At 43.4% G+C, this 20,000-nt stretch overlaps 2 protein-coding genes across 3 annotated transcripts in view; both read left to right on the forward strand.

The window, feature by feature from the left end:
- tmem67 (transmembrane protein 67) overlaps window positions 1-6,949 on the forward strand; it is a gene marked incomplete at its 5' end in the record, with an annotated part of 21,834 nt that extends 14,885 nt beyond the window's left edge. The window contains 13 exons of the mRNA XM_083649402.1: window positions 70-168; window positions 320-418; window positions 762-851; window positions 1,488-1,587; window positions 2,140-2,279; window positions 2,539-2,679; window positions 2,841-2,921; window positions 3,016-3,132; window positions 5,070-5,186; window positions 5,581-5,688; window positions 5,886-5,988; window positions 6,582-6,724; window positions 6,821-6,949. Coding sequence (XP_083505528.1) covers window positions 70-168; window positions 320-418; window positions 762-851; window positions 1,488-1,587; window positions 2,140-2,279; window positions 2,539-2,679; window positions 2,841-2,921; window positions 3,016-3,132; window positions 5,070-5,186; window positions 5,581-5,688; window positions 5,886-5,988; window positions 6,582-6,724; window positions 6,821-6,901 — 1,419 coding nt within the window. The 3' untranslated portion in view covers window positions 6,902-6,949. The remainder of the gene's footprint in view (window positions 1-69; window positions 169-319; window positions 419-761; window positions 852-1,487; window positions 1,588-2,139; window positions 2,280-2,538; window positions 2,680-2,840; window positions 2,922-3,015; window positions 3,133-5,069; window positions 5,187-5,580; window positions 5,689-5,885; window positions 5,989-6,581; window positions 6,725-6,820) is intronic.
- A 1,118-nt stretch (window positions 6,950-8,067) lies between these two features.
- pdp1 (pyruvate dehydrogenase phosphatase catalytic subunit 1) overlaps window positions 8,068-20,000 on the forward strand; it is a 16,999-nt gene continuing 5,066 nt past the window's right edge. The window contains exons 1-8 of one of the 2 annotated variants that reach the window (XM_083637858.1): window positions 8,068-8,132; window positions 10,787-11,109; window positions 12,256-12,423; window positions 14,367-14,578; window positions 15,037-15,118; window positions 15,406-15,500; window positions 16,636-16,804; window positions 17,593-17,811. In XM_083637858.1, the coding sequence (XP_083493984.1) occupies window positions 10,861-11,109; window positions 12,256-12,423; window positions 14,367-14,578; window positions 15,037-15,118; window positions 15,406-15,500; window positions 16,636-16,804; window positions 17,593-17,811 (1,194 nt within the window). In that variant the 5' untranslated portion in view covers window positions 8,068-8,132; window positions 10,787-10,860. The remainder of the gene's footprint in view (window positions 8,133-10,786; window positions 11,110-12,255; window positions 12,424-14,366; window positions 14,579-15,036; window positions 15,119-15,405; window positions 15,501-16,635; window positions 16,805-17,592; window positions 17,812-20,000) is intronic. The other variant, XM_083637859.1, reaches the window with a different exon arrangement.

Below are 20,000 nucleotides of genomic sequence, written 5' to 3' on the forward strand. Positions count from 1 at the left end.
TGACAGAGATAACGGCGATGTGATAACGGTGATGTGGCTGTGAGTGAGTATATTTGTGTGTGTGGACAGACTGCTCTGGGTGTGCTGGGTGGTCTGGCAGTACTCTACTCCCTGCTGAAGACAGTCAGCTGGAAGAGGAGGATCGCGTCTCCGCTCATTGACATGGAGGTAGAACAGTTGCAGCTGGTTCTTGGAAAGCAAATTCAAACCACTTCAATCCTTGTGTGTAAAACTTTGAAACAGTCTGAGTCTCTCTCCCGTATCATCTCTCTCTCTCTCTCTCTCTCTCTCTCTCTCCCTCTCTCTCTCCCTCCTTCAGACCATGCTGAAGTTCCTGTTGTTCTATGCTGGAGATCTGGCCAATGTTTTCTTTGTCATCACAGTGGGAACAGGACTGTATTGGCTTATCTTTTACAAGGTTAGCGTCATTTGCTTTAACCATAACAGTTGCTTTCATTCATAGTATGAAGGACTTGCATACTTGACAGGTTTGTTATGTTTCTGCCAGTGTCTCCTCTTTGAGCCTCTTTTCCTTTCGTATCTTTTCAAACCAAGGATGGGTGGGTGTGTTTTTTAACTTGCGCTATTCTTTTCTTTTTTTCTTTTTCTCTCTCTGCATCTTCAGACGTTGGAGGCAAGTCTTTTTCCTAACCTTTCCTATGCATTCCTCCCTTACCTTCTTTACCGCAACATTTGTCATGAAATCATCATGTAGTATTATTGGCTGCTGGTATGACTTATTGGTATATGTGTGTGTTTAGGCCCAACAATTTGTGTCTGTGCTGTTACCATCGCCTGGTCGTCAAGAGGAGCGACTCGTCAGGTACATTGGGTGTGCCTTCGCTCTCAAGGTGAGATGACATCATCGATATAAGTCACACACACTCAATTGATGTGGAATGATTTGCAGTGTTGGGGATAACTCATTACAAAAGTAATATATTACTTTTAGCAGTAACTCAGTAATATAACTTATTACCAATAGGATTTCAGTAATATTATACCAGTTACTTTGTCAAGTAACTCAAGTTACAAATTTAATTAATTTTTGTTTTTAATCACAGCACATATTTAAATAAAGATACAATAATTTCCTAATCAAACTGTCCACTATATATCCACTATAGATGACAATAACAAAGGAAAAGGATAACATTTAGAATTTTGGATGGTTTACACTGACTTCAAGACAGTTTAAATTATTTTTCGGGACGGTTCCGGGGCAGCGGATGTTATTCTGCTACTGCAGTTATTTTGGTGAAAGTAATGCAAAAGTAGTGTAATAAGTAATGAGTTACTCTACACAGATAGTAATATTGTAAAGTAACTTATTACTTTACAATGAATGTAACTAGTAATATGTAGTATATTACATTTTGAAAGTGACTTGCCCAACACTGATGATTTGGCACTGGGTTTGAAAGCCATGCAGTGTTTGTATCAGTTATATGTGGAGAATATATTGTTTTTACACTATTTGTAAGCAGGCGGTCCAGTTCCTTCACAAGCTGATCCTGCAGTTGTCAGTTGATGTGTTCTTGATCGACTGGGAGCGACCACGAAGCAAAGCCAGCAGGACTGTCCAAGGTACAGACATGCTTACCCTTTTCTCACAAACTCAGCCAGTCACATGATGAAAGGTGCGGTCAGTGATTTGCTCAGTTTGACTGGAGGACCGCCTCTTTCTGCCTTCTGATTGGATAAAGTGGGTGGGTGAGAGAAGGAGATGCACTGTGGCACTTATGCCATAGAGCAGATACTCTATAATAGTCGTGTAGCAACGAGCTAGCGTGTAGCTTTCTGCTGTTAGCTTGCTAGCTAGTTAGTGTTGTTGTTTTCACTGCGGCGGCAGGGCACTATTTACAGCGACACACAGGGAGGAGGGAGCGGAAGCCGCTCTGATTGACATGGTCGGAGCCAATGACAGAGCTTGTAATAAGCCGGGAGCGGACATCCGGCTGCCACCGAAACAGTCGCTCCAATGGGAGAGCAGAGTAGAGCAGGGGAGGGTTTATCCCAGTTATGGAGACCTGCAGCGCCAGACTCCTCGGACGGAAGGGAGAGGAGGCTGGCCAGCGAGAATAGTAATCACCCGGCTACTGTATTTGAAGTCCGTTTCATATGCTTTGTTGTTGTCAGCCTCTGGCGAGCCAAAACGTAACCCCTCTCCAGTCAGCATCTGGAGGACCTACTTTGTGGCCAATGAGTGGAATGAGATCCAGACCATCCGCAAGATCAACCCAACCTTCCAGATCATGGCTGTCCTCTTCCTCCTTGAGGTGCATCTTACACTCACAAACACACGCTGTTCCTGCTTTCGCTTTCTCAGTCAATGTCCCTGATTAATGTCACCCTGTGTTGTCTAGGTGGTGGGCTTCTCCAGTCTTAATGTCACCCTGTGTTGTCTAGGTGGTGGGCTTCTCCAGTCTTAATGTCACCCTGTGTTGTCTAGGTGGTGGGCTTCTCCAGTCTTAATGTCACCCTGTGTTGTCTAGGTGGTGGGCTTCTCCAGTCTTAATGTCACCCTGTGTTGTCTAGGTGGTGGGCTTCTCCAGTCTTGCCCTGAGGGACCCCTGGTCAACATTAAAGCGCCCCCCTCTAGGGTACACCCCTCCCTACAGCCTGACGCTGCGCTACGGTCTGGCAGCCACACTCTGGCTCTGTGTGGGACTTCTACAGGTAAAACTACTGAGAGCTGTTGTAGTCTTTATTGTTCTACTGCTAACAAATGCACCTCCCTGTCAGCTCTCACCTCTACCAGTCTGTTGAAAGAAATGTGGGGATAGTATCCCCGGGATACATGAATGTGTTTTTTAAAAGCAAATGATTTGTCTTTACAGGTGATATTCTTCACTGTGGTCTACGAGCGATTTGTAGAGGATAAAATCCGTCAGTTTGTGGATCTCTGCTCCATTAGTAACGTGAGTAGCACTGTGTAGAGCCGTATCTTGTGTTTGTGACTATTCATCTGGAGTTGAATGCATTTGATCTGTATACACACGTGTTTCTCTCTAGGTTTCTGTGCTCCTGCTATCCCACCGCTGCTTTGGCTACTACATCCACGGGCGCTCGGTACATGGCCACGCCGACACTAACATGGAGGAAATGAACGCCAACCTGAAGAGAGAAGCTGTGCGTACAATGACAGACTACATACTAAAATGTTGACTACATTATTGTTCCTAGGGTGCCCAGATCCCAACAAACCAAATGTGGGACAAAGAGTATGTTTGTGTGAGACAATGTGGCACACGTTACCCATGCAACCGACGTCACTATCAACATGGCAGTCCACAAAGAGACGTTACTTTTTCACAAATCTTTCACTTTATGTGGTGTTTGTGTTATGAAACAACCTTTAGTTGCCATTTCGATTCCCATACAGTTGCTTTGTGCTTGATAGAAGCATGCGGTGTCCTACTAGCCATCCACGTTTGTAGGCGTCCATGTTTGTAGGCATGCATGTTTTTCCTCACAGATGCACTGGAATGCATTTAGAGCGGAACACGGAAATACTGCGTCAGAACTTCTGACACCCGACTTTCAATGGAATGCAACATTAGACGACCTTCAGACCATTCAGTATCTCTCCCTCCTCACATTTGTTTAATGTAGGCTAGTTTGTGTTGTCTAGTTATTTCCCCTTCGTTTTCATTAAGAAATTATTGTTTTATCTTTTACGTGGGTGTAGTATGACTCCCCTCATTTCTTACTTCCTTGAGCTGGATTGTAACATGGGGGAGTCATACAACAAAGTAAAAATTAAAACAATAATGTATTAACTAAAACTAAGAGGGGATTAGTAGACAAGTCAACACAAGCTAAGGGTGCTTTCACACTGGCGCCCAGGTACCGTTCCCAAGCACACTTGTCCCCAAATTGACCCCAGTTTCGGAACATTTGACAAGGGTGAACGTTGCGTTCTGTTCCCTGTTCCGCGCCCGGGCGCGCAACAGGGAACCGTGACAGGATCCACTTGAAAAGGTGGTCTGGGGAGCGCTTTGCCGTGCCCGGGCACGGAACACTTGCGAGTGTGAAAGCCAACCACATACGAACCACATAGACATTACGAACCACATAGACAACACACGGGCGAGGATCAACTCCAGGCATAGTTGATGATACCCGTACACGTACCCCTGGTTGGGAATCACTGCACTACTGTACTGTACTGTCAAACTAAACTATCAGCAGCGCCCTAGTTGGTGAAAAGGTTAAATGTTTTTTTTTTATCTTTCTAGCAAATCTAGGTAAATTAAAGCAGTGTTCTGTCTTGTCTGAGGTGAAATGCAAATGCACTCATAGATCAAATGTTTCATGTCCACTTTAAGATAAATAGAAGTTCACTCAATGGTTTTCCTGCTCTTTAAGCAACTGCCTATATTTTTCTCCAACAACAGATATGAACACATGGCATGAGTGTGCCTTAAAAACACTAATATTAAAGGTATTCAGACTTTTATAGAAGAACCACTCTCTCTCTCTCTCTCTCTCTCTCTCTGTCTCTCTTTCTATCTCTCTCAGGTGGTAAACACTAGTTATTTCATTTGCGCTTACCTTATCTGTCTGGCAACGATCTTTGGGTTTCAGTAGCAATGCTTCCATAGATCGATCTCTTTTGGAGCCACATTTCTTGTGAGACTCGCATGTACTGTGTCGCTTCGCGTCGCCTTCCCCCTCGTGTCAAAGTGAAAAATAACCCTGGCAAATTGCATAGCAAAATCTGCATACTGACTTGAATTTCCGCCATTGTGGCTTGTGAGCGCGCACTTGACTGTGTGCCGCAGTTTGATTGGCAACAAACACAGCCCTGTGATAATGCCTTCCCTGCTGTCTTCACAGCCAGTGGATAAAAGCCCGGTTTTAGAAAAGCGTCTGTCCTGCAGCGGTTTGACTAATAGCCAATCAAAATGTGGGACATCGTCTCAATTTGTGCGATGCTGGAAAATCGATAAAAATGCTGTGCACAGAGCAGGACACCTGGTCACCCAAGCTGTGCCACACTAATCAATTATCCACCCTCTGTCCACTCTCTCACTGCCTGTCTTCCTTTCTCCCTCTGTCTCAAGGAGTCCCTGTGCGGTCAGAGAGGGCTGCTTCCCAACACAGACACCCAGACCTTCCAGATCGCTATAACCAACCGTCTCCGGCTGCAGTATGATAGGATACGGGAGCCACTCAGCAGGGTGTGTGCTGCTCTCCCTTAAAGATGGAACATTTGCCATTTTGCCGACAGCAAATGGAGAATGTGGATGCCTTCATCGTCACTGTGTGTGGCCTACAAGAGTGTTTCTGGCGCTGTTGCAATGTGTATTTTGGGCGACTGAACGGGAGTAGGCAGCTGTACCGTTCACTACCATTGTAGCGCTAAGCTAAGTAGCAGTGAGGGCTGTAGCGCTGTTTGTAGGCCGCCACGCACAGTGACGATACATATTACTGTTGGCAATATGGCAAATAGGCAAATCTCCCAAAATGTTGGTGTATCCCTTTAACATCGGTCACCCGCCGTGATGCAACCTCCCCAAGCAAAGAAAAGAACCATTCCGCATTTTGAACGTTTCATTCTCTTGTGTGTTGCAGAGGAATGGGCCGTCGCGGTTGGTGGACGCGTCCTTGGCCAATCCGTTTGAGCAGAGCACCAGAGCCTACAACACCATGAACCGCTTCCTAGGATCACTTATAGACCATGTTCGTACAAATACACATATACATAAGCAGACACGTTATGTTACATGAAACTCAGCAGATAAATGAATGTGACTGAATATGAATGAGTTCTTGAAAGGTAGAGTGAATGTACTGTATATGAGTTGTTTGCATTGTTCTAGATGTATTTGATTCGAGCTAGCTTTCTTCACTCTTATGTTGTGCTTTCGTTCCCTCAGGCACACCACGACATGGATTATATAGTGAAGGACAAGCTGTTTTTTGAGAGGGTCTTGGGCATGGAGTTCCTTGAGCCCAACGATAAAAGCATCTTCTACAATGGTAATGATCCCTGTCCCACACAGATTTGTGTGTGTGTGTGTGTGTGTGTGTGTGTGTGTGTGTGTGTGTGTGTGTGTGTGTGTGTGTGTGTGTGTGTGTGTGTGTGTGTGTGTGTGTGTGTGTGTGTGTGTGTGTGTGTGTGTGTGTGTGCCCTGCCCGCGGTAGACAGCAGAGAAGAGGTTAGAGGTTGGCTGTACCTTTGACCACAGCCTAGAGGAGGCCTTTCTGACCAAGATGTTAAAGTATCAACAGCTGAAGCAGACCATTTGCTACAGTATATTATTAGTAGCCGCTCGATATGGAGAAGGCGCTGCTTTTTTGTATCATTGAAGTGGATACTAACCAATATCTTGTATTACAGTGTAACTGTATTTGTCAACTTGCCACTGTGTGGTGTTCCTTTTGTTGTTGTTGTATACGCATTATTGTGGTTGCCAACTAGGCACTTTTGTAACTGTCTCCCAGCATCTGACTGCATTATTAGTGTTTATGTCCTTTGTACTCTGTATTTATGTGGACATAAATAAATCATTTAAATGTGTGTGTGTGTGTGTGTACATGTGCGTAATGTCTGTTTGCGTGTCTCACTGTAGATGAGGCCCACTCCTTCAGTGACGTGCTGTTTTATGGAAATGAGGCCACACTGCTGATCTTTGACACTTTGTTCTTCTGTGTCATCGACCTGGGATCCCAGAGCTTTGTCCTGGCAGCTGTGCTTACGTACATACAGCAAATGGTCAGTATTTTGTGCGTCTCTATGTGGTCATAATTTTTTTATTTACTCATGATACTCATCCTCATCTAATAAAAAACAAACTTTCATTCACTGCAGGTATTTCGCTTGATCCGCAACGCTTTCGGAAGGAGAAACCTTGCCAACAAGACTTTGGTAGATGAGCGATTTCTGATATAAAATCCCCTGCTGATTAATTGATAATGCCAATGTTGCGTAGTGATGAGTGTCTAGAATTGTTTACAGCTTGTGCAGCTATGGTATTGAATTTTTAATTTTACTTTTTTACACCGTATTTTTCACTACTGGTTCAATGATGTAAATATTAGAATACCATTTTTGTACAGTATTTGATTTTCATTGATTAAAACTGTATGTTTGATATGAAGACAGTCTTGTTTCATGGTATTTGCCATGGTGTGCTTTTTCATGTTGGAGATAGGGGTTAGGCTTAGGCAGGTTTGTTTTCATATCAGTGTTCATATCAGAGTTCAAAGAACAAGCACTGTACACACAAGAACAAGGACAGTTACATGAACTCAAACAAAACCTTGTGCTCAGAACCTCTCTTTCTTTTTAATTAACAATATTTTATTTTACTAGGCATCTCGCGCGCCTGCTACGCGGGCTCGCCCGCCCTGCAGCTCACCAAGTTGGCGCTGCAGCTCGTATATGCAGTTCGGCTGCTGCGTGGCCTCGCCTGCTCTATTCATAGTATTCCCATGATGTCACAAGCATTTTCCTACCATTATGGCGCTACAATACACACAGCCCATTGGCTGTTTGTGTCACTTGATTGTAATCACCTGTTAATACTGATGACATCCCAATTGCTCGAGTGAGCAGACATTGTGACATCATCAGTGAATCACAATTGCTTGAGATTGCAGACCAAAATCGCAGAGCCCACTTACCATCACTGATGACATCATCGAGTGCTCGAGTGACATCACTGATGATGTCATAGACATGATGACATCACAATTGCTCGAGTGACATACATCACTGATGTCATAGACATTGTGACATCATCAGTGAAGTCACAATTGGTGGGACAAAAATGTAAACAAACAGACAGATGATATCATAGTGCTCACTTACCACTGGTATGATGTCAATAGTTTTAGCTGATGATGATGATGATGATGATGTTGATGTTGATGGCTACTGGCTATTGGATTTACATGTACAACGCTCTGTCAGTATGCACTATGCACAGACGAGTGGCATGCTGCGGCCTGCCCCCTAAAAGGCTCAGTAGCTAATTTGACGCCATCGCGGCTGTCAGAGCTAAGCCAATCAGTGTTGACTTTGCGCCCCCCGGCGTTCATGAATGATGCAGTGCAGAGTAGACAGACAGAGGACTTGGCAGCAATGAACTTCAATGACCACTTCAGACCTGTCGGCTAAGGTGAGTCACTGTGTGTGCCTTTTCCTTTGCAGTTTACTATCTTGCGTACAAATAAGACATTATACGGGTTTGCAGCTGGTGTGATCATTTGTTATATGAGCCAACATGCGGTTTGATAATAGTTGGTGGGTGTAACGTTGACGTTAGTACCAGCCGTACCAGCTAGGTTAGCATGTTGCCTGCTCTGCTAGGTTGGCTGATTCGTGTCGTAGCTGCTAACGTTATAGACAGCCAACATTCTTTCAAGTGGCGTATCGTGGCACCATGTGGTAACCTTAGTTGCTCAACTGTAAGACAATGTTTTTTATGGTTCAGGTCCAGCTAAATGATTTAAGGTTGTGTGTAGACTAGCTTGCCAGCTAGGAGGCTAGTAATGTCAACAAACATGGCAACTTTTTCTGTAGCACTGGGAAGGGCAGTGGTTTCTCTGACTCACACACAATTTGGGAGGATTTGAGCTGGCCAATACGGTCCAACCTTGCGGTGCCGGGGTGGCAGTTCAGTTTCTAATCTCGGCCGCCGGGTCGCTTTGTCTTGAACTAGATGTTTGTCTGAATAGTCATCAGCCCAGCAGGCTGGAGACTGTGTGCAGCTCCACTGGCCTGACCGAGAAGAATACACCCTGACGAGATGCAAATAGATTCCTTTAATTATGTAATGAAGAGAGAGAGAGACAAGTTGGAGACACGCAATCAGCCAGGATCGAGTTCAGTAAAGCATGGCCACACAGGCCATTTCATAAGATGCACAAGTCAGGGCCAGAATTCATACCAAAGCTATTAATAGCAGGGAATTCCGCCGAGCTTGACCTGGAGAATAGTGCAGAGCTGCAGCTGAAGCCAGAAACCAATGCATGCTCTCAGTTGAACTGTCTCCTCAACTGAAACTTCAAGTCAGCTGTAGCCAATTCGCTGTCTTTGCATGTGTGAAAAAGACAGTTTGACTCTATGATATCACCGTCCTAACTAAGCCATGACATATCATTGCTGAATGCACAGCCCTAACCTTGTCACATGCAAGAGAAGTAGACTAGAATGATCAGAGGAATGTTGCCAGATGGCATTTCAGCGAAAGCAACAAGTATTTATGTATGTCAATGGTAAAGAGATGCATAAAGACACACACCCCCTGACCTTCTCTTCCTTTCCTGTTCCCATTGGCTGAACCCTATGTCACCACATGGGAATGACATTAAAGTGTCGTCTTACATTAGGAAAGTTAACCATCCAGACAGGAGGGGAAGTCTGTAAGTTTAGACGTTAGCGCTTTCTGCAGAGCCAGTGTCACCAGCCTTTTTGATACAGGCATTTGCATGTTGCAGTATACAGGAGTAGAGACAGGAAAGATCGGGAGAGAGAGTATATTACAGTATATATGGCATGCGCCTTGCCTTAGACCAGAGGTTCTCAAATGTTTTTCAGCCAAGGACCCCTTACAAGATAGAAAATATACCGGGGACCCCCTCATTCTGATTTGTGATTTTGGGCTAAGCTTAATTGTTTCCACGGTAACGTGCTTGACTTTTAATTTGATAGGTTTGTTATTAGAATGTAATCCATGAACCATTTTAGATTTAAAGCATAACATATTTTCGTTGAACTATGAAGATTTTGCAAAAAAAAAATATATATATATATATTACATTACATTTACATTACGTCATTTAGCAGACACTTTTGTTTTATCCAAAGCGACTTACAATATCACAATTTGTCAACAGTACAGAAAACCACTATGCAACACAATCAATGACAGCCAAGATATTTTGATAGACTAGCACCATGTAGGAAGTAGTTTGAGAAGGAATAAGTAACATGTAGCATTTTATAAAAATAAAAAATAAAAAAATTACTTGAAAACTTTTCGCGGACCCCCTGGCAAAGTGCCACGGACCCCTGGGGGTCCGCGGACCCCCATTAGAGAACCACTGCCTTAGACCACTGATCCACCAGGACACCCCGATGATACAGAGACATTGTTTTGTGTTGATTTTCATTTGCTCAAGGTCAGAGAGTATGTGGCCTGCAGGGACAAAGTTAAGAAAAACAGGCAAAGACTGTAAATAACTGAAGGTATTAAAATGTTATCGTCTCAGAAAGTTACTGAGTAGTGCAGAGGGCAACTCTTATTAAATTATCCAGCAAACACAAACAACTTAAAACTCCTACAAGTTTCATTGTGATCTGAACTACACACTACAAGTTTCCTGACTGCCTCTTACACGGTTATGACACTCGTGTTGAAAAAGTCTGTCCAGATGATTAAATATATATATGGGGGTGTGTTGAATGTTTGATTTTACATAGAATTGCTTGGTTTCTCCCAATAGATTGTGATATAGCTTATTTTGGTATAAGTATCACTCTATTAATACCTTAAAATGAAGTCCCAATTAAACAAACAAATCAAACAATCTCATGCCAATGGATTTTCTGATTGGCAGATTATTAAAAAAGGATTGAGGATTTGTATTGAACAGCCAAATTCGATGACAACATTCTGAGTCAAAGACAGCCATAGAAAACAATAGCAGCCCCGTGCTGTGGCGGCTGGTGAGCAGCCAGCATGCATTCGTTCAGGGACATCCAGCTGCGAGAGTATTGTCGCTTACTGAGTGCTGTGCCTCTGTTCTGTATCTGTCTGTGTCTCTCCAGGAGGTGTGTGTACATCAGTGGTGCACTGACTGAATGCGTGCATGTGTTTATGTGCCTGAAGTGCACCATCAGCCATGCCTGTGACATCACAGCTGCTCCGGGGTTTGCCCCGTGCCAAGTTCTTGGCCTCCAGCCTGTTGCCATGCCAACACCACTCCCACGTAGGGCCCATTTCTCACCCACCTGCCTCAAGACACCTGTCCCGCGTTTGGCGGCACCACCCGCCCTCAAGAGGCTACCGGACCACCTCGGACCTCCACAGCTACACCCTCACGCCCCCGCAGGTCAACTCCATTCTGAAAGCCAATGAGTACAGCTTCAAGGTTTGTGGGCTCGCTCATCATATAGAGAAAACACCTTTTGCCTTTCTGCCTTCAGTCCGTCTCTACATTCAAGCTTTCAGTAACACTTCTTTTTACAATCCCCTAATGACTAAGTATTTAGCAGGTGAATATATGGTACTTTTACAGTCCCCTAATGACTAAGTATTTAGCAGGTGAATATATGGTACTTTTACAGTCCCCTAATGACTAAGTATTTACCAGGTGAATATATGGTACTTTTACAGTCCCCTAATGACTAAGTATTTACCAGGTGAATATATGGTACTTTTACAGTCCCCTAATGACTAAGTATTTACCAGGTGAATATATGGTACTTTTACAGTCCCCTAATGACTAAGTATTTAGTCATTTAGTCGAGGATATTATTAGGTAATTACCACTGGTAAATAAGTAGGTAAAAAGAATGAAATTAGAGGTCAAATGCTAACAAAAACCTCCACTACAGTATTACTAGGGATGTCACAATATATCGCGATATCAAAACGTGACAATATGTATCGTTGAGATGAAATCTCATATCGCGAGAAAAAGAAGCTGAACATGGTGGCACTGATCTGCATCTGATTGCATGCTCACTCTCCTTTTCATTGCTTTGTTTGAACAGATGAGGGACGTTATAGACACGGAGGATGAAAATGGTGAAATTACTCAAATTAGCGTGGAGGATGCCCCCTCAACCTACACATCGATCGCAAAAAAATATTGTTAAAATATCGTATCGTTATCGTGAACCCAATATCGTGTATCGTATCGTATCGTGAACTGAGTGTATCGTGACACCCCTAAGTATTACCCATTAAGTCAACGTTTGTTTATTGCATGGAAAAGGGAAGACCCAATTCTAAGGGATATGGTCAGAGTCAGGCCCTGGTGATACCATCCCTACCGATTTACCAGCGGTACTACTTACCCAATTGTTGTATTGTAGATGTATTTGGTGTTTCAAGGACCTCCTTGAAAACAAGACGATTCATGTCAAAGGGGGGGGTTATCCTACAATAAAGTGGAATAATTTACCATATTCACCAGGTACATTACTTACTAATTAGGGGGACTGTAAAAAAGGTAAATGGAAGCGTTACCAAGCTTTTCATATTGACCTTTTGTTGTGTCTCATGGTTGTAGGTGCCAGAGTTTGATGGGAAGAATGTGTCATCAGTGATGGGATTTGATAGTAACCAGCTGCCAGCCAATGCTCCCATAGAGGACCGTCGCAGTGCGGCCACTTGCCTGCAGACACGAGGAATGCTGCTGGGCGTGTTTGACGGTCACGCTGGCTGCGCCTGTGCCCAGGTAGACATTGGTCCATGGTCAGTCAATACAAAGGGTCCAGTGGGTTCAGTGATAAGCAGTGTTGGGGGTAACTCATTACAAAAGTAACATATTACATGTAATATATTACTTTTAGCAGTAACTCAGTAATATAACTTATTACTTATAGGATTTCAGTAATAGTATACTAGTTACTTTGTCAAGTAACTCAAGTTACAAATTGAGTTACATTTTATTAAATCAAAGCACATATTTAAAAAAGATACAATCATTTCCTAATCAAACCAAGTGCTTTTATGCAAATAACCACTATAGATGACAATAACAAAGGAAAATTATAACATTTAGAATTTTGGATTGTTTACACTGACTTCAAGGCGGTTGAAATTATTTTTCGGGATGGTTCCGGAGTGGCGATGTCATTCTGCTGCTGCTGTTGTTTTGGTAAAAGTAATGCAAAAGTAGTGTAATAAGTAACGAGTTACTCTACACAGAAAGTAATATTGTAAAGTAACGTATTACTTTCAAATGAAAGTAACTAGTAATATGTAATATATTACATTTTGAAAGTAACTTGCCCAACACTGGTGATAAGCAGCTCTGCTCTGCCACTGGCCCCGCCCACTCTGTTCCCTGCTGTTCTTTCTCTAACCTGCCCACTCAGAGGTGTGTGGTCACTGGTCATGGCAGCAGGTATCGAATGTTTCTTTCATTGTGGAAGCAACAGTAACATTGTGTAACGTCTGTGTTGAAAATGTTCACTCAATCTCAGGATTAGCATTTGTTGGCCACTTCCAGTAATATATTGGTTTGCTGGATGAATGGAGAGATTTAATACTCTTGTGAATGCATTTCCAGTCTGATTTTTGCCTTATGTTTTTCACATATTCCTGCTGGCTGCTTTTTATAGAAGAGCTTTTATCGATTTGTTATGAAACCTTGTCTATGAATCGTTCAACTTAAACATGTCATTCATTCGATTCATTAATAGTCAAGCAAATTTACATTTTGGTATTTTCTCAGTCATTTTGCAGATCTATATTCTGGCAATATTGTCCATTTTATGGTAGTAAGTTACTTATGTCTATGTAGAAGTGGTTATTATTTTAAATCCATGCACTTCATGCAAATCTTTAGGGTGGAGACTCTGAAGAGGATGCTCCATGGGCACACTTTTTGGGTGTGGCCAAACTCAAGCTTTGCACGCTCAACCAGAGTTTCTCTGGCTCATCAGTGATGTCACTCTGTCTATGTGAGCAATTGTGATGTCATCAGTGATGTCACTCGAGCAATTGTGATCTCATCAGTGATGTCACTTGAGCAATTGTGATGTGTAGAGCCTGAACTATCCTGGATTTTTGGGGCCAATACAGATCATGGAGTAAAAAAAAATCCAATATCGATATATCGGCTGATATTCTTATATTTTCTATGCACATTATATTGCACTTTTTTTTTTTTGCAATGATCCAGTGGAAATAGTATGTCAAGTGGGGGGGATCTTAACTTTGAACCCTGCCTTACTTCCATCTGAAAATCTGATATTGTGGAAAAACACAAACAATGCACATTTGCGTACAGATCTGCTCTCAAGTTTTAGAACAAACATCTGGTATCCTGTAAGTCTGTCAATAGCCATCATAGCCGTCATTATTTCAAGCAAATAGAAGTTGCTGGATTTGTTTTATGTTCAATGGGTTTTATTTGATTTACTCAGCGGTTTTCAAAGTGTGGGGCGCACCTTCCCTGGGGGGCGTGAGACAACTCGAGGGGAGGCGCAGCGTGAAGTGGGAAAAGCTGTCTACCGTATTATGTTCGCTCACTCTCCCACACTTAACCCTGCTCTAGCTATATATTATTCCTTACTGCTGCAGTGACCCAATTCACCATTTCCCCCATATTAGAAAAATGTAAGTGTCATCTGACGTAAAAATGAATGTTGCCCCTCCCCGTCCCTCGGCCAGGCGCTGAGTGAGCGGTTGTTTTACTACATCGCCGTGTCGCTGCTGCCTCACAACACCCTGTGCGACCTGGAGGCGGCGGTGGAGGCCGGCCGGGCGCTCAGCCCCATCCTGCAGTGGCACAAACACCCCAACGACTACTTCAGCCGCGAGGCTCAGACCCTCTACTTCAACAGCCTCCGCACCTACTGGCAGGAGCTCATCGACCTCCACAGGTGAGGAGAGGGAAACGCTGCGGAATGTGCACAGAGAAATCCTGGCTCTCCTCTCCTCCTCTCCTCTTCTCTTCTCTTCTCGCTTCTTCTCTTCTTCTCTCCTCTCGTCTTCTCTTCTCTTCTCTTCTCGCTTCTTCTCTTCTCTTCTCTCCTCTCGTCTTCTCTTCTCTTCTCTTCTCGCTTCTTCTCTTCTTCTCTCCTCTCGTCTTCTCTTCTCTTCTCTTCTCGCTTCTTCTCTTCTTCTCTCCTCTCGTCTTCTCTTCTCTTCTCGCTTCTTCTCTTCTTCTCTCCTCTCGTCTTCTCTTCTCTTCTCTTCTCGCTTCTTCTCTTCTCTCCTCTCGTCTTCTCTTCTCTTCTCTCCTCTCGTCTTCTCGTCTTCTCTTCTCTTCTCGCTTCTTCTCTTCTCTCTCGATAGCTTCCTCTCTCTCACTCTCTTGCCTATTTTGCTCCGTTTTCAGCCCAGGTGAAATTCCAGACACCAGGGAGGCGCTGCTTAATGCCTTCAAGCGGCTGGACAGCGACCTTTCCCTGGAGGCTCAGGTGGGGAAAGTGCACTGCACTGTCTTTATAATGGAACATGGCTGCTTCTCTCAAAAGCGTCATGATCGTTGGACACATTAAGATACATGCTGAATGGCAGTGGTACGACTACACACACACACACACACACACACACACACGTGTGACCATCCACATTTAAACTTGTATTGCTTTGAGAGGAGCTCAGGTCTCTTTTAAGGGAGCTCAGCTGCCGATGCCTCTCTGTAATTTAACCCCGGCATGGGCCGCATGGTGACTGGAGGCTGATTCTGTTTTGTCCTGTCTAGGTGGGAGACCCCAATGCCTTTGTGCACTACTGGGTTCTGAGGGTGGCCTTTTCTGGAGCCACCGCATGTGTCGCTCACATCGATGGATCAGACTTGTACGTATGATGCACCCATACACATTCTTCTCTCTGTCTCTTCAGATGATACTTTCATTATCTTAGCTATGGCAAGAAAAGAAATGTGTGTGTGGGGAGGGGAGGGGGGGGGGGCGCATGGTGGTGCAGTGGTAAGCGCTGTCGCCTCACAGCTAGAAGGTCCTGGGTTTCGATTCCCACCTGGGACGCTGTGAGCGCTGAAGGAGTGCGTGCCCGTCCGCATCTCCTCGAGTGCCCGCCGCCCGGGTGGGGTCGTCAAAAGGGCCTTTCTGTGTGGAGTTTGCATGTTCTCCCCATGCCCCCTGGGGGGTTCCTTCATATAGGAACCCCACACCAAAACATGCAATATCCTGGTCGCTGATGTGGTGCCTCCTCTGGTCGTTAGGGGCGCCTGTTCGGAGGGAGGGGAACTCGTTGGAATAGCGTGATCCTCCCACGTGCTATGTCCTACCAGTGAAGCTTCCCCTGTCAGGTGAAAAGGAGCGGCTGGCTACTGCCCATGTCTCGGAGGAAGCATGGAGCCAGTTTCGGCTCTCCCCAGATTGGCAGAGGGTGGAGTAGCAACCAGGATAAATAAATTTAAAATGAGCACTAATAGGGGATAAAAACGGGCTAACAAATCTGGGAAAAAATATTTAAAAAAATAAAGAAAAGAAATGTGACCCCATGGGGGAAAACAAGCCAATTGTGTTATATATATATATACAGTATATATATATATATATATATATATATATATATATATATATATATATATATATATATTTTTTTTTTTTTTTTTTTTTTTTTCATAGATTATTATTCATTACTTTGCCTTCAGAGCTTTAAAATGTTGCATAATGGGGGTCTATATTACTTTGTTTTTCGGTTTTCTTTCTTATTACTTTAAAAAGTGAATTTTGACAGAACTGAAATGTTCTCATTATTCTCCTGTGAAGTTACATATGCCTAGGTTCATACAGTTTTTATGGAAAGGGGAAAAAAATACTGTTAAACATTTCGCCGCCTTCACCCTTTCTGTTCCTAAGGTATATAGCCAACACCTTCACCCTTTCTGTTCCTAAGGTATATAGCCAATGTTCACCCTTTCTGTTCCTAAGGTATATAGCCAATGTTCACCCTTTCTGTTCCTAAGGTATATAGCCAATGCAGGGGATGGTCGGGCAGTGCTGGGGGTGCAGGAGGAGGACGGCTCATTCAGCGCTCACACGCTCTCCAACGATCACAATGCGCAAAATGAGGACGAGGTGACTCGGATACGTAGCGAACACCCGACGTCGGAGAGGAAGACGGTCATACGACAGGTACACGCCGTTGGTCTGTGATCATGGTACGGATAGTGAAAGCTCTTCTCCTCTGTCACCCTCTAGTGCAGTGATCCTCACTATTTCTTCGATGAGAGCCGCACTGGCAGGACAAAGTCAATAGGAGAGCCACTTTTACCGCAAAACACCAAAAGCCACCCCAACCAAGCACATCTGCCTACCATTTTTTTGTGTTTTATTGTTTTACACACACACACATATATATATATATATATATATATATATATATATATATACCAGTTTCCCCTATAAAATCTTTCAGGCCTGGAGGGATTTCGAAACGTACCCCGACCGCAACGGTGGGGGCCGTCGCTGGCGACACTGAAGTTTTAGCTAACCTGTTCACATCTATGTTCGCAATGGCATCCCAAGTATCATCATACTATTGTGGGATGTGATGCGAACAGTTGTATTATGGGATGTGCGTTTCCCAGGCAACGACACACGTTGACACGTTTTGGAACAGCGCTGCACGCTGGCACAATACTCCTAAAAGCAAAATGCTTATTGTTTTGAATGATTTGGCACCTTCTATTACTGTCAACACCAGTATTGTTGTATTGTAATAATATGCCATAAAGGTTTATTGACATTTTGGGGAGAGCAGGGGGGGGGGGGGGATCTAGAAAAAAAATGCAATTTCTTAGAGTCGCCAACTAAAGCTTCGAGAGCCGCCAGCGGCTCGCGAGCTGCGCAATGAGGAACTAGGCTCTAGTCGGTACGGATAGTGAAAGCTCTTCTCGCCCTCTCTGTGTTTCCCCCGCCAGGAGCGACTGCTGGGCCTCCTCATGCCATTCCGTGCATTTGGGGATGTCAAGTTCAAGTGGAGTATCGAGTTGCAGAAGAGCGTGTTGGAGTCGGGACCGGATCAGCTCCATGAAAATGAACATACAAAGTTTATCCCCCCCAACTACCACACCCCCCCCTACCTGACCGCTGAGCCTGAGATTACACACCACACACTGCGGCCGCAAGATCGCTTCCTGGTGAGAGACAAGGCTGCAGCACAATTTATAAAATAATAATAATAATAATAAATATAGCCGCAAGCGGCGATGCGGGGTCCAAGCTTCCGGTGACTTGGGGGGTATATGTCAGATAGTGCACATTTATTCAGACTTGGTATGTGCACAAGTAAACAAAGTTTGGTTGAGATCCGGTGACCTGACGGTTTCCAAGCAGTACTAGTAGTAGTAGTAGTAGCAGTAGTAGTAATAGTAGTAGTAGTAGTGTTGGTAGTAGTGGGAGTGGTAGCAGTAGTAGCAGCAGAAGTACTAAGAATAGTAGTAGTAGTAGTAGCAGCAGCAGCAGTAGTAGTGGTGGTTGGCTGTTATAGCGCCACCATCTGGTGGATTGGTGTAATTTTTTCCTCTGAGTAGTGGGTGATGTCTTGAAACTATGTGGAAAGGTGGGTGATGTGGGGCGTATGGTTTCTGAGATCCACACACTTTTAGGGCAGGAAAAGAACAAAAGCAAATACACACAAGTTTAGACATTTATCATTTCAAAACGGTTTCACGTATCCAAAATCCTTTAATAACTTTAGGTCGGGGTAGTCCATAAATAACCCAGAAAAGTTTTGTGTGATTTGGCCAAACAGTCTAGGAGGAGCTCGCAAAAGTAGGTTTTTGATTAAATTCAAAATGGCGGAAAATCTAGGCACACGCAAATGGGCGTGGCCTATGTGGATAGATGCATATTGATCCAAGGAATCCAGGATAAGTGAAATTTTGAGTATAGGACACACGGTTCAGAAGATATGGACCATAAGGCGAAATGGTCTGTTATAGCGCCACCATCTGGTGGATTGGTGTATTTTTTTTTCTCCGAGTAGGGGGTGACCTCTTGAACCTATGTGGAAAGTTTAGGTGATGTGGAGGGTATGGTTTCTGAGATCCACACACTTTTAGGGCAGAAAAAGAAGAAAAACAAATAGACAATATAGCCGCAAGCGGTGATGCGGGGTCCAAGCTTCTGGTGACTTGGGGGTTATATGTCAGATAATATTAATATAGACACAGAATTGCACATTTAGTCAGAGTTGATATGTGCACAAGTGTACCAAGTTTGTAGTAAGTAATATGTAGTAAGTAGTAGGGGTGTCACAATATATCGTCCCACGAAATTTCGCGATAGTAAAACGTCACGATATGTATCGTTGAGATTAAATCTCATATCGTGAAAAAAAAAAAAAAAAAATTTTTTTTTTTTTTTTTTTTTTTCAAAAGTAAACAAAGAAACGTCTTTGTTTGTTGAAGTTCAATGTGTGGAAAGTAGTTCAGTTGAACAAGTCTCTGAAGAGACACATGAGAAGTTATACAGGAGAGAAACCATTCAATTGAGTTTCTGGCAAAACTGTTTACTTGACAGGAAAAACTGAAGATGCATAAAAAATAGACTAAGAAAAGTCTTGTTGTTTGAGTTTGAAGAAAAACTGAAGATGCATAATGAGAATTTATACTGCTGAGAAACCTTTTAGTTCAAAGTAAATCTAAGTGACGGTGTAACTCATTCTATTTCAAGATAAGCCTTATCTCCAATCTCATGTTTTTTCTAGTTGTTATTGTAATAACAATTTCCCACAACAGCACGTTTTGTATTTGTGCATTTCAAATAAAATACTACTTTTCCAGTCATATATTGTCATTATTCAAGTTAAAAAAAATATTGTTAAAATCGTATCGTATCGTATCGTTATCGTGAACCCAGTATCGTGATACGTATCGTATCGTGAACTGAGTGTATCGTGACACCCCTAGTAAGTAGCAGTGGTGGTGGTAAGCCAAATGGTGGCTGTCAAAGAATAATGGACTTTTTCTAGGCAAACTGTCATAATTTCAAATCCTAGCTTCCTGATAAGCTTAGATGTGTTAGCCATGAGTGGACAGCTTACTGAGGTGTTGCTTTTGTGGTGTTCCGAGTCCATTGGATGAAGATAGTGTGCTGCTTCTACTGTACACTTCTGATCATGGTTATAGTGGTGCTCAGTGAGGAAAGGATTAAACAAACTGTTCCTGAATGGTGATCTAAGTAATTGGTTGTCACAATGAAAAGCCAATGCTTTTGTAGTAGTGGTGGTAGTCATAAATCAGCTCTGCATAAGCACAAGGCCAGAATTTGAACCATTTGTCATGAAATTAATGTAAAATCCTAACTGTTACTAGATACTCCACAT

The sequence above is a fragment of the Poromitra crassiceps genome (genome assembly GCF_964638095.1).
Source record: "Poromitra crassiceps genome assembly, chromosome: 1".
Taxonomy (NCBI): Eukaryota; Metazoa; Chordata; class Actinopteri; order Beryciformes; family Melamphaidae; genus Poromitra; species Poromitra crassiceps.